Consider the following 13,332-nt stretch of genomic DNA (forward strand, 5'->3'; position numbering starts at 1 on the left):
GTGAAACGATGCTTTATATTAGGTTAGTACCCCCGAGAACACTGTGAAGTCCCCTGGGAAAATGCACGGCTTCTCTTCTATGTCCTACTCCCATTAGCTGTCATCCGGTCTCAGGAGGCTCCATTAAGTAACGGCAGTCAGAAGCCAGGCTGGAAATTCAGACGTCTGCATTTCGAGACCACAGGCAGCCTCCCCACACACCAGGCACAGCCAGCAGGTGAGGGGCTGCCCGGCAGGGTCATGGCTCCGCGCTGGGATGTGCCTCGGGGAGACCCAGTGCTCGGTGTGACCTGAAAAGCCCTGCCTTCATTTCTAGTTGAAAAAGAGCAAGTAACTTTCGCTAAGTAAATAGCAGTAATTCTCATTCGGCAGGTACAGAGAACTAATGATTTATTGTGGTTATCAAAAAGATGGTTTTGAACAACAAAAAGAAAAGTTCATGTTTCCTCCTTCTCTTTTCTGGCTGTCACAGGCTAAGAGACGGTGTGGGGGCACAGGAACTTCTCATTTCACCTGGACTGTGTTCATTTCATCACAACCATTTTTTAAAACCACCTCCTCTGCCATTCCCAGAGGCCTTCTCTCCTCACAGGCCTGCAGCAGCTCCCGGCACTATTACTGCGTGCGGTGCTTGCAGCAGGCAGGCACGCGGCATGCAGGGTGCCTGTGGAGCACCTGCCTGAAGCTGCAAACCTCCAGGGCGTGCTCAGCCCCGACCCAGCACCTGCTTCCCCAAAAGTTTTAGCAGTGGTAACGTTGCATCACAGAAAGGGTAATACCTATTGGTTGTGGATATCTGACAGCAAACATCTCCTTTTCTTAGCCATCCCTACAGTGAAGGGAGTAGTAAAATGTTCTGTTTCTGTGAAGATATGTATATGCATCTCCGATTACATGAGAGAGAGGTTTGTTTTTTTTTTTTCAATATGAAAACCAGGGTGCCAACACAATCACTTGTGCAAGACAACTTGCTTATGAGCAATCTGCATAGAGCAACAATTCGAATAGAACAACAAATATTTACATCATCAATGAAATTTTGAATTTTTTTACAGACTACAAGGTATGTGTTGTACCAAAGCGCAATACATTTCAATATATTTTCCAGGATTTCAGCCAATGGATGGATAAATGAAATAAATGTAACTTCTGACTATAGCAAAATATCAGAAGATGGTATTGAAGATTGCAACCAAACAGTTGTGGATGCAAATAGAATTTTGTTGAATTTAGGACAACAGAGTTTGATCCCAAGGTAGTTTAAGTCAATATTTTGACCTTATCAGGTACAAATCCCACTATCTTCAAATTGCAAAGCAGCTACAGTAAAGCCAATAGCGTGTTACACATACAACCAGGTCCCAAAGAACTAATGAAACCTGCTATGATTTTCTTTGAAGGAAATGCACACTTTTCTTGAAATTCAAATTACTGCTAAAATTAAGATAGCTCATTTTTTACAATATCATTGCTCTAATTATTGTATACTACAGATTCAACTTTGAAAAATGCCTTTCCTGAAGACGTGTTAATTACCTTTCCTTTTAAAAATTGCCAGCAGCTACTGCAAGTGCTGTGTGATCTTACTAAGTGAAAAATTATTACTAATTAAGAAGAGATTACAAGTTTTACCCAGTTCTAGAATACATGATCAAAACTATTTTATTGTTTCTCTTTCTGAGCTGTACACATTCCATAAAATTTCCTAAACCTTACAGGAGGAAATGATTGTGAAAAAATCAAGGTTTTTGTTTTAAAGATTAAAGACAGTTTGCATATTAAAAGCCAAATGGGACAGTGAGGTTTAATTAAATCCATTCTTGGTGCTAATTCATAATGTGCCCATGGGCTAACTCAGGAGTTAATTTTGAAAGCAGCCCTGAAGGGCAGAGATACTGAGAAGTTCTGGTTCCTGATTCTCCAACTAACCTGCCAGTGTTTCTTGTAGGAGATGTCTCTTTTCTTTAAACATTTCATGGACACAGCTCCATACAGTACTGAGTTCAATATGAAGAGCACTATGACTTAGTTGAAATTGAATATTTAGGCCAAAAATACTTTATTTTTCCCTTCCCGTTATTCTTTGCAGCTTCTCTTTTAGCACCGGAGGAGCAGTATCAAAGAACAAAAGCCCCAGACACAAAAAGGAAAACGGCCCAACAGCACAAAAAGGAAAATGGCCTGACCTGGGTGCTCCCATACCAGCAAACTGGTTAGTAAGGGGAAGTCTGATTTCCTCCCCAAATGAACACCCAAACTTATTATTATTATTGTTATTTATAAAAAAAAAGCAATGAAGTCTCACCTGTTACATAATTCTTTAGATCCAGTTCATTGCTGAGGGGGTTGTTACTCTTGAACATGTACAGATTGAAAGGGGCAGGTTCTTTACCAATGTTTTTCCACATCGTGTAATCAGGAGATGTCCAGCGTCCAGCAAGGACATCATAGTCCCTTTGGGTAAAATGGACGAGTTTGGTTAAAGGATCATACAGCCCTCCATGGAACCCAATAACCAGCTGGAAATCGGGGTTAGAGTCGTAATAAATCTCCCCATACGCCGTGTACTGAAGCTGTTTGATCATGAGGCCGTTGATGCTGAATACAGCTAACGGAGTGCCTGTGTTATCAGAGGCAACATAATATTCTTCCCCGCTGCTACTCTCCATTGCAAAGAGGTGGCCTTGCAAATCGTAATACAAAGAGGTAATTTCTGAATTGGAATGATTGTAGACATGAGTTACTCTTGTTGGGTTGTGAAGATCAGCATAAAAGTACTGTAGATGATGCCCTAGGTTAGTCTTACAGGAAGCCCTTCGGCCAAGTCCGTCGTAACGGTACTGAACACTCCACCCATTTGCTTTGTTGTAAGCTCTTGTTAAGAGTCCTTTGGAGTTGTACTCAAATACATCTGAGCCTCGTTGACACAAGAATCCATCATCATCGATTTTGTAGGGTATGTCACCTAAGCGCGTAATCCTGTCTCTTAGATCGTAGCGCAGAGGCATCAGTCGGACACTGTTTCCAGGATTCAGAAGGTGAAGATTTCCATTCAGATCGTAACTATAACGCCAGGTTGGCCTATCATTTACTGCTACGCTTTGCAGTTGTCCGTCTCCATCATAATCGTAGGTGTACTTGGTTGTGTTGGCATATGGACCAAGTTTCAGTTCTCTCTTAGTTACCCTTCCCATACTGTCATATTGTACAGTCATCCAGTACATCAGAGATCTGAACATTTCATATTGAACTTCTTTAATGCGCCCATGGGTATCAAAGTGTTTACTCAGTGTCATAACTGCTGTAGTAATAATTTGATTTATATCATAATAAATAACTCCAAATTTGCCAAAATGTTCTACTTTGCCAGAAATCTCATCATAACGGTAAAGATCAACTGGAAGAGGTGTCTCGCTTATTATAGGTTTGATGCTCGCAATTCGAAAACTATTATCATGATATGTATAATCAAACCTTGCATTGACCATACCTTCCTCAGAGAATCTATAGATTTGTTTGTCAACAAGAGGACCAATTTTACGATAGCGGATTGTACAAGAAAATCCTCCACTTTGCAAATTCACCATTTTTAGGACACCTGTAGTTTCATCGTATCCAAAAGTAACTGCAGTACTGTCATAAACAATCTCAGATAATTTGGATAGCTTCCCATACTTGTAAAAGACTTGTCGACCAGTACCTAAAAATGATGTTTTCAAAATCCTCCCATCATCACTATAATCAAAAATCACTGATGCGTTGCTTTCAGGAGGATTATAAATATTCCTAATGTAGCCAACAGACGTGTGAGTTGACATGCTGTGCCGAGCAACGCTAGGCATAGTAACAGCATGGAGCCGGTCTGAAGAATCGTACTCGAAGATGTACTGCCGTTGGCTCTGAAGCAGTAGTACCATCGACTATAGAGAAGAAAAAAACAACACACCCACAGTTACTGTCTTTCAGCTCGTGACCTCTGAGAGGGCATTTAAAAAAAGAAAAGTTTACTGAGGAGGCAGTAACGTTAAATTAATAAAAAGAGACATATATACATTAGTTAGGGGTACAAAGCTGCTCTGGAGTATTGTCAGATTGCTGGATGAGAGGATCTGCTGCTTGGAAATCGATATGCTGACACTCCAGAGAAAGTATAGGTTAGCAACCTATTAGCTACTCTCCCCTTTAGTAGGATTTTTTTTTTTTCTTTAAGGATGCAGAGGAGTTAGGTAAATTACTTGATTTATCTTTCTGCTAGCAATAGCAATTCACAGCTATTGCCATGAAACACAAGAGAAACTAAGAAAACATCAGCTCTGGCTTGCTTAAAACAACAGATTCAAAGAAGGGAGAGGGAAAATAATATGCAGTTTTGAAGTATTTAAGGCTTTCATGATTAAAGAATCTTAATTAGGATAAATAAAAATGCATTATAATATTTTATTTTAATACATAATGATTAGAGATGAATTACCTGTTTCTACTTGAACTTTTGGTCAGGTTTAGTCATGTGGTTTTGGTCTCAGTTAAGCACAATTCATTATATTAGTTTATGCCACTTATGTGGTGGCCTACTTGCTTTTTATCTTTACCAAAATATAAAAACCATGAACAAAGTACTTAACATTAAAAATAAGTCAAATTCAGTTGACTAATTGAAAACTAAGAACTTTTGAGATCAAGTACAAAGGGATTACTAACAGCTTACATCATATGTAACTGCATGTCAAATTTTAGATATTTTTTGTGTTAATATGTTATATACAGTGCTTAAAAACGAAGTGGAGTAGTACTGTCTCTTTGTAGCTAACGTCAGAACATAAGACTACATCACCTACTTTTTCTAGGTAGGTGTAGCTCCAAACCTTCCCATCCGCAAACATGCGTGATATGATCCTGCCTTGCTTATCTATATCTGTTCTTTCACTCATGGCACCACGCTGAAGCCCAGCCAGGCGTCCATTGAAGAAATAGGACACGTTGACAGCAGCCAGACCACTGCTAGGCAGCCAAAGGAAAGGCCGTCCTAGTTGATCATAAATTATCCTCAGTGTAAATTTCCGGTGATCATCATAGATTTTTTCTGTGCGTATATTCCGGTCGTAATCAATGGACAGTAAATTCCTTCCATGAACCTATTGAAATGAAAGAAGGCTGTATTCAGTGACCAGTGGGCACTATGCTTGTATGAACTTCCATAGTGAAAGTAGCATGCATAAGGAGAATGAAATTTCCCCCAATTTTTGAAAAGTGTAGGACGCTTTCTAATTAACAGGCTTTGATGTTCCACTTCTAGGTATTTTCAAATATGCTGCTTCAAGTGTTTTACTGGGATATCTCCCATCTCCCCACACCATGGGAGCTGTAGTCTTACAAAGACTTCCCTCTTGTCAGAGTGGACAGAAATACCACATACCTATGTCTTAAATTGCAGATAGTTAACACTTAGCAGCAAAACGAGTGATTCTGCATGGAAGTAACTTCTCTATTTCTGCTATTAGTAGTTCTGATTCTGCATTCTACTTCTGCTATCAGTAGTTCTGAGCCTTTTTCCCTACAATGACTCCAAGGACAGTAGAAAAAAAACGCGATTTTATAATCTCCTTGGAGGTTTAGCCACTTAGGTTTTGTAGCTGGAACACCCTGCTTACTAACTGATTCCATTAGTGCATTCTTCATTTACTTTCCAAACATTCAAGAGATCTCTCAAGCAACCCCATCAGCTGGGTTGTGTTTCATTTCTTCTGATCAAAAATCCCGGTAATACAGGCTGGGATGGAGTTCTGGTTGTGTGAAACAAATGTTCTAAGTAATTAGGTTAAATATTTTTCATTTTATCCAGATTTTTCAGTTACAATTTTCAAATTAAAGCACAACATGAAGTGTTTCAGTCCCTGACTTTTTTACCTTTTTTTTTTTTTAAAAACAAAAGAGCAAAGCAGAAACAAAGAAGTATAAGAATGCCAAATGGTGAGGTTTCTACTGAAAGTGTTATAATGAGAGATATAAAAATATATTCACTGGAGGCTAAACCACAGAATTCAGGCTAATGCTGTAATCTGATAAAGCTTCTTAAGTAATTTAATTGTAGATGCGTCATTAATAAAGTAGAAGTCTTTAAACTAGATATCATTTGACAGCAATGACTACTTAAAAAGTATTCATCAGTTTCTGGGAATTTGTTCTTCAGCTTATGTTTTACAGTAGCTTTGATTAAGCAACGTTTTCTGTTATCCAAAATTAAACTGCACATCAAACAATATGTAAATTAACCCTGAGCCTTTCTCGAGGACATAAAAGTTATTCTGAGATATTTTCACTGGCAGGGGTAAACCCAATTCCCATCCCAACCTACTCTGTAGTAATTCAGTTATACTGAAAGCAAATTTAAAATTAATACAATTTTGTGTTTGTAAAGAAGTAATTATTTCAAATTATCGCTCATTATCCTCATTTTTTCCATTAATAAAATTTAGCTCTTTAGCAGTTTGCATTTCCTCAGCGGCAATCATTAGGAAAAGCTTTTTTCTGTAGGTTTTCCCAAAGGTTTTTCCAGCACCAACTTCTCCTGTGAGTCAAAGCAAAGACAGGGTATTTTTTTTAAAACATCCTGGCAAAATAAATCATATTCTGCTGCTCTCCCATTTTAATGGAAACAAAGCTATGGAAGGCAACTCAACATCAGTACTTTCTCAACCATTTACCTTTGTAAATGAGAGATTGATCCTTATGACATAGACAAGTTAAAATTCTTTCCCTCACAGAGGTCTTGGGGAAGCAGGAGAAAGCTTCTCAAAAACATTTAGCTGTCACATTAAAATAAAAAACTAGCCTATGATGGAAAGATCCTGATCTTTTATGGATAGGCAGAGTTTATTTTTTTCTTTTTTTTTTTTTTCAGTCTTTCAGAAACATTAAGAATCAAATTTTAGCCTTTTATTTTAAATTTCTGAAGCTTCATAAAGCAGTTGGGTTTTCTGTGGTTTCCTCCCTTTCTGCCCTCCAGCACAGAAGGTATAACTGTAATCTGCATGTAGGAAAGTCTGATTCCAGGTATCATCCCTCTTCCCAAAGATGTTATAAAGGTTATTTTTTTTTTCCCTTAGTTAACTAAAGTATTAGTTTTTAAAATGATTACACAGAAGAAGAGCTATGCACATAGATAAACATCACTTAAAGAACAAAGAAGCACCTGCCTGGATAACTCAGTAACTTCATTTTCATTTGTAAAATAAGTAAAACCACAGAGTGTAATTGTAGTGTCATATTAATTATATAGAAACCCAAACAAAATGACGAACTCCCACTCTTCTTGGGAACACTAATAACACTATGGCAAATATCATGACTGAAGATTATCTAACAAGCCATTTCTCTTTTGTTCTGCTACCTACATGCACATCTGTTACTTCCTTTCGCTGCCGCTGAACAAGTCACAATAGGGAAGAGCCCTTCTGTGCGTTGGTAAGAGGTCTTGCAACAAAAATCCCTTAAGTTGCAGTGTATCAAAACCTCTTCTGAATGAAATTATCTAGACTTTATCTGAAAATACTAGCAAGACATCGGACGTGAGGCACATAAAATAGCAGTGGGCAGTGAGTTGGGTGATGTAAAGGGGAGGTACAGCTCTCCCCTTCCAGGGGACCCAAGCCCACCCAGGCACGTCCACAGAGCCCTGCAGGTACAGCCCGACCGCCTCCAGGTGCATGTAGCTGGGGAAGCACAGGTGACAGCACTACCTGGAGAAAAGGGCAAAAGTCTCAGAGCGAAAAGGGTTCAAAGCCTTCAGGGACATGCAGTCGTTGTGCAAGTTACTTGGTACAACCACTTTCATGGTCTGCCCCTATTAAAACACATCGTGTTTGTTAAGCTCGTGTGACTTTGTGCCTGATGCACGTGGCTGGAGGAGGTCCACGTTTGTTCCCGCTTCTGTTCGTGTGTCTGATACTTATAAGAAATGGGAACAAAGAATGAAGGAACAACTGCTCTATCATCTTCAACCCAGTTGAAGGGTCTGTACTTCCACCTGTACTTCACATTCAGCTGCCAACACATACGAATAAATCCAAGAATGAAAATTAACAGTAAGTTCTCTAAGAGATGAGTCCCACATAATAACACCTTTCACTAATAGTTCATCCTGAATTTGGGATTCAGGCGATGGCTCTACACACCCTCCCATTGGTCTTCCTGACACTGCGTCTGTTCTGCAGCAGCCCTTCGCTGTCTGTACCTATAGGTGCCACGGCTGCCCTGCCTACCACCCGCTCCCCCCGATTTTCCAGCACAGTTGCTCTATTTCATTCACTAAACAATTTATAAAGATGAATTAGAATAAAAATGAGATGCAAATAAATTCTATGCTTTCTCCCTCATTTTCAAATTTCATTTTCAGTCCACTCAACCTGTTATAATCTCATAGTGATTTTCATTTAAAAGAGCTAAATGGATATGTGATTATTGTTACAGGAACTAACACCAGACAATTAAATGTTGAGGTGTTGCTAGATAAAGCGGTGTTTTGATTTGCATAAACATGATGCAAGAAAATCCACCTCAAGCGAGGTTTCAGCTCTAAGACGTGTTTAACTTCAGCTAATTACCACAAGTACCTCTATTAAATTTTTAGTATTGAGAGTTAGGATTACAGCAGTTTCATTTTAAGGTCCTATTTATTTTTATTTTGAACACCTAGTCAAAATGCAGAGCTGATCTATTTTCTACTTACAGTCAATTTCTGCAGGTCAACACATCAAAAATCAATTACACAGCCATGAAATTTAGCCATTAAGGATTAGCTGCTAATCTTATTCCATTTTTTGTCTAATCTTCCCTCTCTCACAAATACGTGCACATTCTGAGGATTTGTGAAAATAAGGAAAGACTTGTTAGTTCAAGACTGTGAATTAAATGTTAAGCAATAGGAAATATCAAAATTTAACATCCTAGTCTAATTAATTTTTGTAAATTACTGAGTAGTTGGCTACATATATTGCATTTAATGTGGTCATCTTGAACATACAGAACTGTATCTCATGACCAATGACATTAAAGAATTATTTGGAAGAACCCGGATTTGGATCAGCGCTACATTTTTTTCTTTCTGCCCAGTATCTCAAAAGCCTTTCAAAACTATATATGCTGAGGAAACCAGAGAAAGTTTGGGTATTTAAGGAAATACAAGCTAGATGAGCAGAGCATGGGGTTAATCTGGATGCAGCAGATCTTTCATTTGGCAGGGGATGGATTACATGACCAGAGTGTCTTTCATTTCCTATGCTTATGACTTTGTAATTCTGGCAATTATTTTCCAATCATGCCATTTAGGAAAGGGAATCAACACAATATGCCTGTCTTGATGTAACTGTAGGGGGATTTTAGGGAAGCAGAATGTAATCACTCCAACAGTGATAGTGTTGGCTTCACAGACTAACTGTGTAAAGCGTGCCCTAGAATTTTTACAAATGACTGGCTAGATTTTTTTTTCCTCACTTGCAGCAATATGCCGGGTATTTTTACCAACCTCTTTTGGAATGCTTTTAGTAATGAAAATCCTACAGTTTATTACAGAAGGTGATTCCATGTACTTAACTGGCCTCTCAAACAAAGAAAAGATTCTCACACCAAAGACAATCCGAGAGCTGCACATTTTCAAGAAGTAAAAATAGAAAAGACATGTTCTTCTAAATGGAAAGTTGTCTGCCCACAGAAGAAAAGACCATTATTGTAATGCTGCCACTACAATAATTCTACTTACCCTGAGCTTCCTTCCAAACACAGTCACTTTGCCTTTAATCTGTTCTTTCCTCAGACGCCATTCAATTGAGTTCAAACCATTTTCCATTGGTAGAGAAATGTTACATCGTCCTATGGTGGGAGTTACAGTCCCGGCCAGGACATGAGGTTCGCTGTGAAAGCTAATGCTCATGCCATTGGCATACATCACTCTCAAAGTACCATTATTACAGAGCTGGTAGCTGTTCCTCACTTGATCTACAGCAATAATGAAAAGAAAATAATTTAGCTACTCCAGTCATAAAGAAAACACATAGCTTAATTTGATTGTTTTTTTATTGCACTCCTGTTGATGTTAAATGAAGTCAGCCTGCAATTACCACTTACGTGGTACTATGGTGGAAATTACAGATGTTACTGATTCATGTAAAGAACAGTAGTGTAACAGTGAGCCTGCAGAGAGATACTATGTTTATTTCATTACGTTTTTCCTTTAGTCTTAATTATGAATCAAAATGCACAGTGATATATTTCAACCACGTAATTTATTTCTAATATGAACAAAAAGTCCTGAAAACTGAACTGCTGGATAAACAACAAAACATTAAATTCTAGGATAAAAAGAAAACAAACAAACAAACAAAAAACTCCACACAACTGTTGGACTCTTTATGGGTGTGAACAAGTAAGCTCCTCTTCTTTTTCTGTCTCTGTTTAGAAACTGTCTCCAAGGAGGTGCTTTGAACAGAATTAGTTTAGCTTTAAATCCTCAAGGTACGAGGCTCCAACAATAAAAGCTGGCAGCCACAGTCCCCTATTTGTCATTCTTCATTCTGCCACACAAGAACTGTCCTAGCCAATTTCACACCTGGCCTTTTTGCTTTCTGAGAAAAGTTATAAAAGTAATCCAGTACTTTTACAGCAGTGCTATTCTCTCAACTCTGACACGGTGACGTCTATTCCAAGACAATCAGGATGGAGAGCTGTAGTGTGCAGCTGTCACCAAAGCATCAATATTTGTCTGACAAAAGAACAGCATCTACATAATTAATCAACTGGTATAAGAGAAATAAAGTCTTTGTAACCATGCATGTCACAGTATAATAGTGTATAAATGTTGACATTTATGTCAGGAAGACACTATTGTTCAGTGATGATATTCTTATTCCAGTGACATTATATCTTAATTAAAAAATCCTCATCATTCACCAAACTTATTTTGGTCTATCTTTGATAACGGTGATTGCTTTTGCTTCATCAGAAACAATGGGTGGGTGCTGGAAAGCTCTACATAAACATTTAACCATTTTGTTGATAATCTCTTCTGACATGCTTGGGCTGTCATGCTGTTCTCTGATGTGCTAATTATGGCACAAGATCATCTGCTGGTGCTGTTTTACATTTTACTTAATGGTAGTCTAAAAATTTGGAAGATTTATGTCTAATAATAAAAAGTACCTGAGCCTGTTTCTCCACAAGGGCTTTTACACAGATAGCCAACATTCATCAGTCAGACCGCATCTTTGTGGCAGTGAAGTCAGAACCAATTTTGCAGTGAAGTACAGAGAAATATGTGAGTGGGTAAAGTGAACCTGATACAAGAGGTAACAGCAGGACTAACTTTCATCAGCAGATAATGACCACACATATTTGAAGCAAAGTATGATTGTGAAATGTCTCTTACCTGTCCTGAAGACCTGTCATTTTAGGAATGAGCTTTATGAGAGTTTGTCTTGCAAACCTTATACTTTTTCCCCTGCTCATGACTGTACTTATGACACAAATCTTTTGAGAATTGCTTTCTCAAATTGTGTGTGTGGTTAGGAGATGTGCTGAGAAGTGCACTTTGGTACCTTGAACAACTGTATAGGAAGCCTCCACAGAGGAGAGATTTGTGATGACCGTGACATCATCATCCCGATTAGAATTCTCAATGTCGATGGTAATAGACTTTTCCATTTCTCGATGAAGGCTAGTTACCACTCCAGTGGGACGTGTTACATTGGTCAGGCGCCCTTCATGATCATAGCTAATAGAAAAGTTAGTAAGAGCAAAAAAGCATGAGGATATATGTTCATTTCAATACCCAATGTATTAATAATGCACCAATTTTTTGCAAAAACACAGAATGAAACAGATTTTCAAGAACATTTTGGCCCTAACTATTTCTCTGTTGTTGAAAGAGTCTATGATGATGAAATATTAATTTTAGAGATACTGATCTCAGCTACATGAGTGTAAATTCAGGCTAGTCTCTTTTAAAATTGATTATTATGGATATACAGAGTGATATGTGGCTCAATTACAGTTAGTAAATTCATCTATAGCTTATTTGTTGCATTTCACTCTACGGAAGTGGCATCATTATGGATACTACCATATACAATTGCGTACACTGCACATTTGCAACTGAATACTTAGTGAAAACTACTAAGTAGGATTTTAAATGACATATCAAGGAATAAATTTGCAATAAGAGACATCAGCTTGAGAACCTAATCATTTCATTTAGATCTTATCTGTGGTACTTGCACTGCATTTTTGGGTGAATCTTTTGCTCATAAAGATGAAGAATGAGAAGTTAAAGAACAGGACAGGTTGGAGCTGCACAAAGGGCTGCAGTCAAAATATACCTTATAAGAGTAATTAAGTGCTCCAGAAGCATAAAAATAAATAATAATAATAATAATAATAATAAAAGTAAGAGGGCTCTCCATGAGTTTATTGAACCTTAGAGCAGCCACTTGATTTATTTAGAGTTACAAAGCCCGGGGAGGGGGCAAAGTAGGAATGCTCCCTGGAATCAAATCATACCATTTCTCCCTTTCCTTTCATATGCTATATTTCTGTGCATACATATGCTAAAAAAGCAATCCTTTGGATTTTAAGGGCAAGAAAAGGGAACCTGAAACACAAAATCAGTATTCCTCTAGTTGCTGCAATTCTCTACTTGTGCAAGAGTCTCTCACCCAGCCTCTACCAAAGCGCACAGCAGAAAGACAAGGAAAAAATGTCCTGTGTAGATAAAGGGAAAAGTTTAGGTAGAGACTGAAACCAACTGGTCATCCTTCCAGTGTAGAAATCCAGGGATTGAGAAGCCTGGAAGAGAACTGGTAAATCCTTTGCGCTGCCTGAGAGTAACAGAAGAGAAGAGTGGTACATTTAGTATCACGAAGCTAGATGATTTCTTTGTAGGTCTGTGTTTAGCTGTAAAGAAGAAAAAAACCAGTGCTTTCAACATGATTTTTTACAATTAAATCATTCATAAACCTCAAAGCAGGCCACCTGAACTGTACAGCATATCTCCAAAATTAATATAGAAAATAGGCTCCTGAGTTAACACAAATATAAAATATGCCTTTCAAATCCATTGCAAATGGCTGCACCCATTCAACTGACTATGGAGAAGGAAGGAAAAAAATCACCTGTGGAGCAACAAGTCTTACCAGAACCAACGGAAGCATTAGGCAAAGAAGTAAATCAATAAAACAAAGCATCATGCGACCTAGAAGGAACCAATAATATAGTGTGTTCATTTAAGCAGTTCAGGATCAAACGAAGATTAAGCAGCATGATTTTTCTTAATAAAAGTCACAAGTT

The 13,332-nt window shown here is 38.1% G+C and overlaps 1 protein-coding gene and 1 long non-coding RNA gene across 51 annotated transcripts in view; one reads left to right on the plus strand and one right to left on the minus strand.

The window, feature by feature from the left end:
- LOC310881741 overlaps positions 1-13,332 on the plus strand; it is a 488,814-nt gene that overhangs the window by 70,712 nt on the left and 404,770 nt on the right. The window lies entirely within an intron of this gene.
- TENM2 (teneurin transmembrane protein 2) overlaps positions 1-13,332 on the minus strand; it is a 1,465,234-nt gene that overhangs the window by 3,558 nt on the left and 1,448,344 nt on the right. For all 50 annotated transcript variants that reach the window (XM_083799339.1, XM_083799310.1, XM_083799353.1 and 47 more), the window contains 4 exons: positions 11,586-11,761; positions 9,755-9,990; positions 4,836-5,132; positions 2,306-3,920 (listed from right to left, as the gene is read on the minus strand). In XM_083799339.1, coding sequence (XP_083655465.1) covers positions 2,306-3,920; positions 4,836-5,132; positions 9,755-9,990; positions 11,586-11,761 — 2,324 coding nt within the window. The remainder of the gene's footprint in view (positions 1-2,305; positions 3,921-4,835; positions 5,133-9,754; positions 9,991-11,585; positions 11,762-13,332) is intronic.

This window comes from Anser anser (assembly GCF_964211835.1).
Source record: "Anser anser genome assembly, chromosome: 14".
Classification (NCBI taxonomy): Eukaryota; Metazoa; Chordata; class Aves; order Anseriformes; family Anatidae; genus Anser; species Anser anser.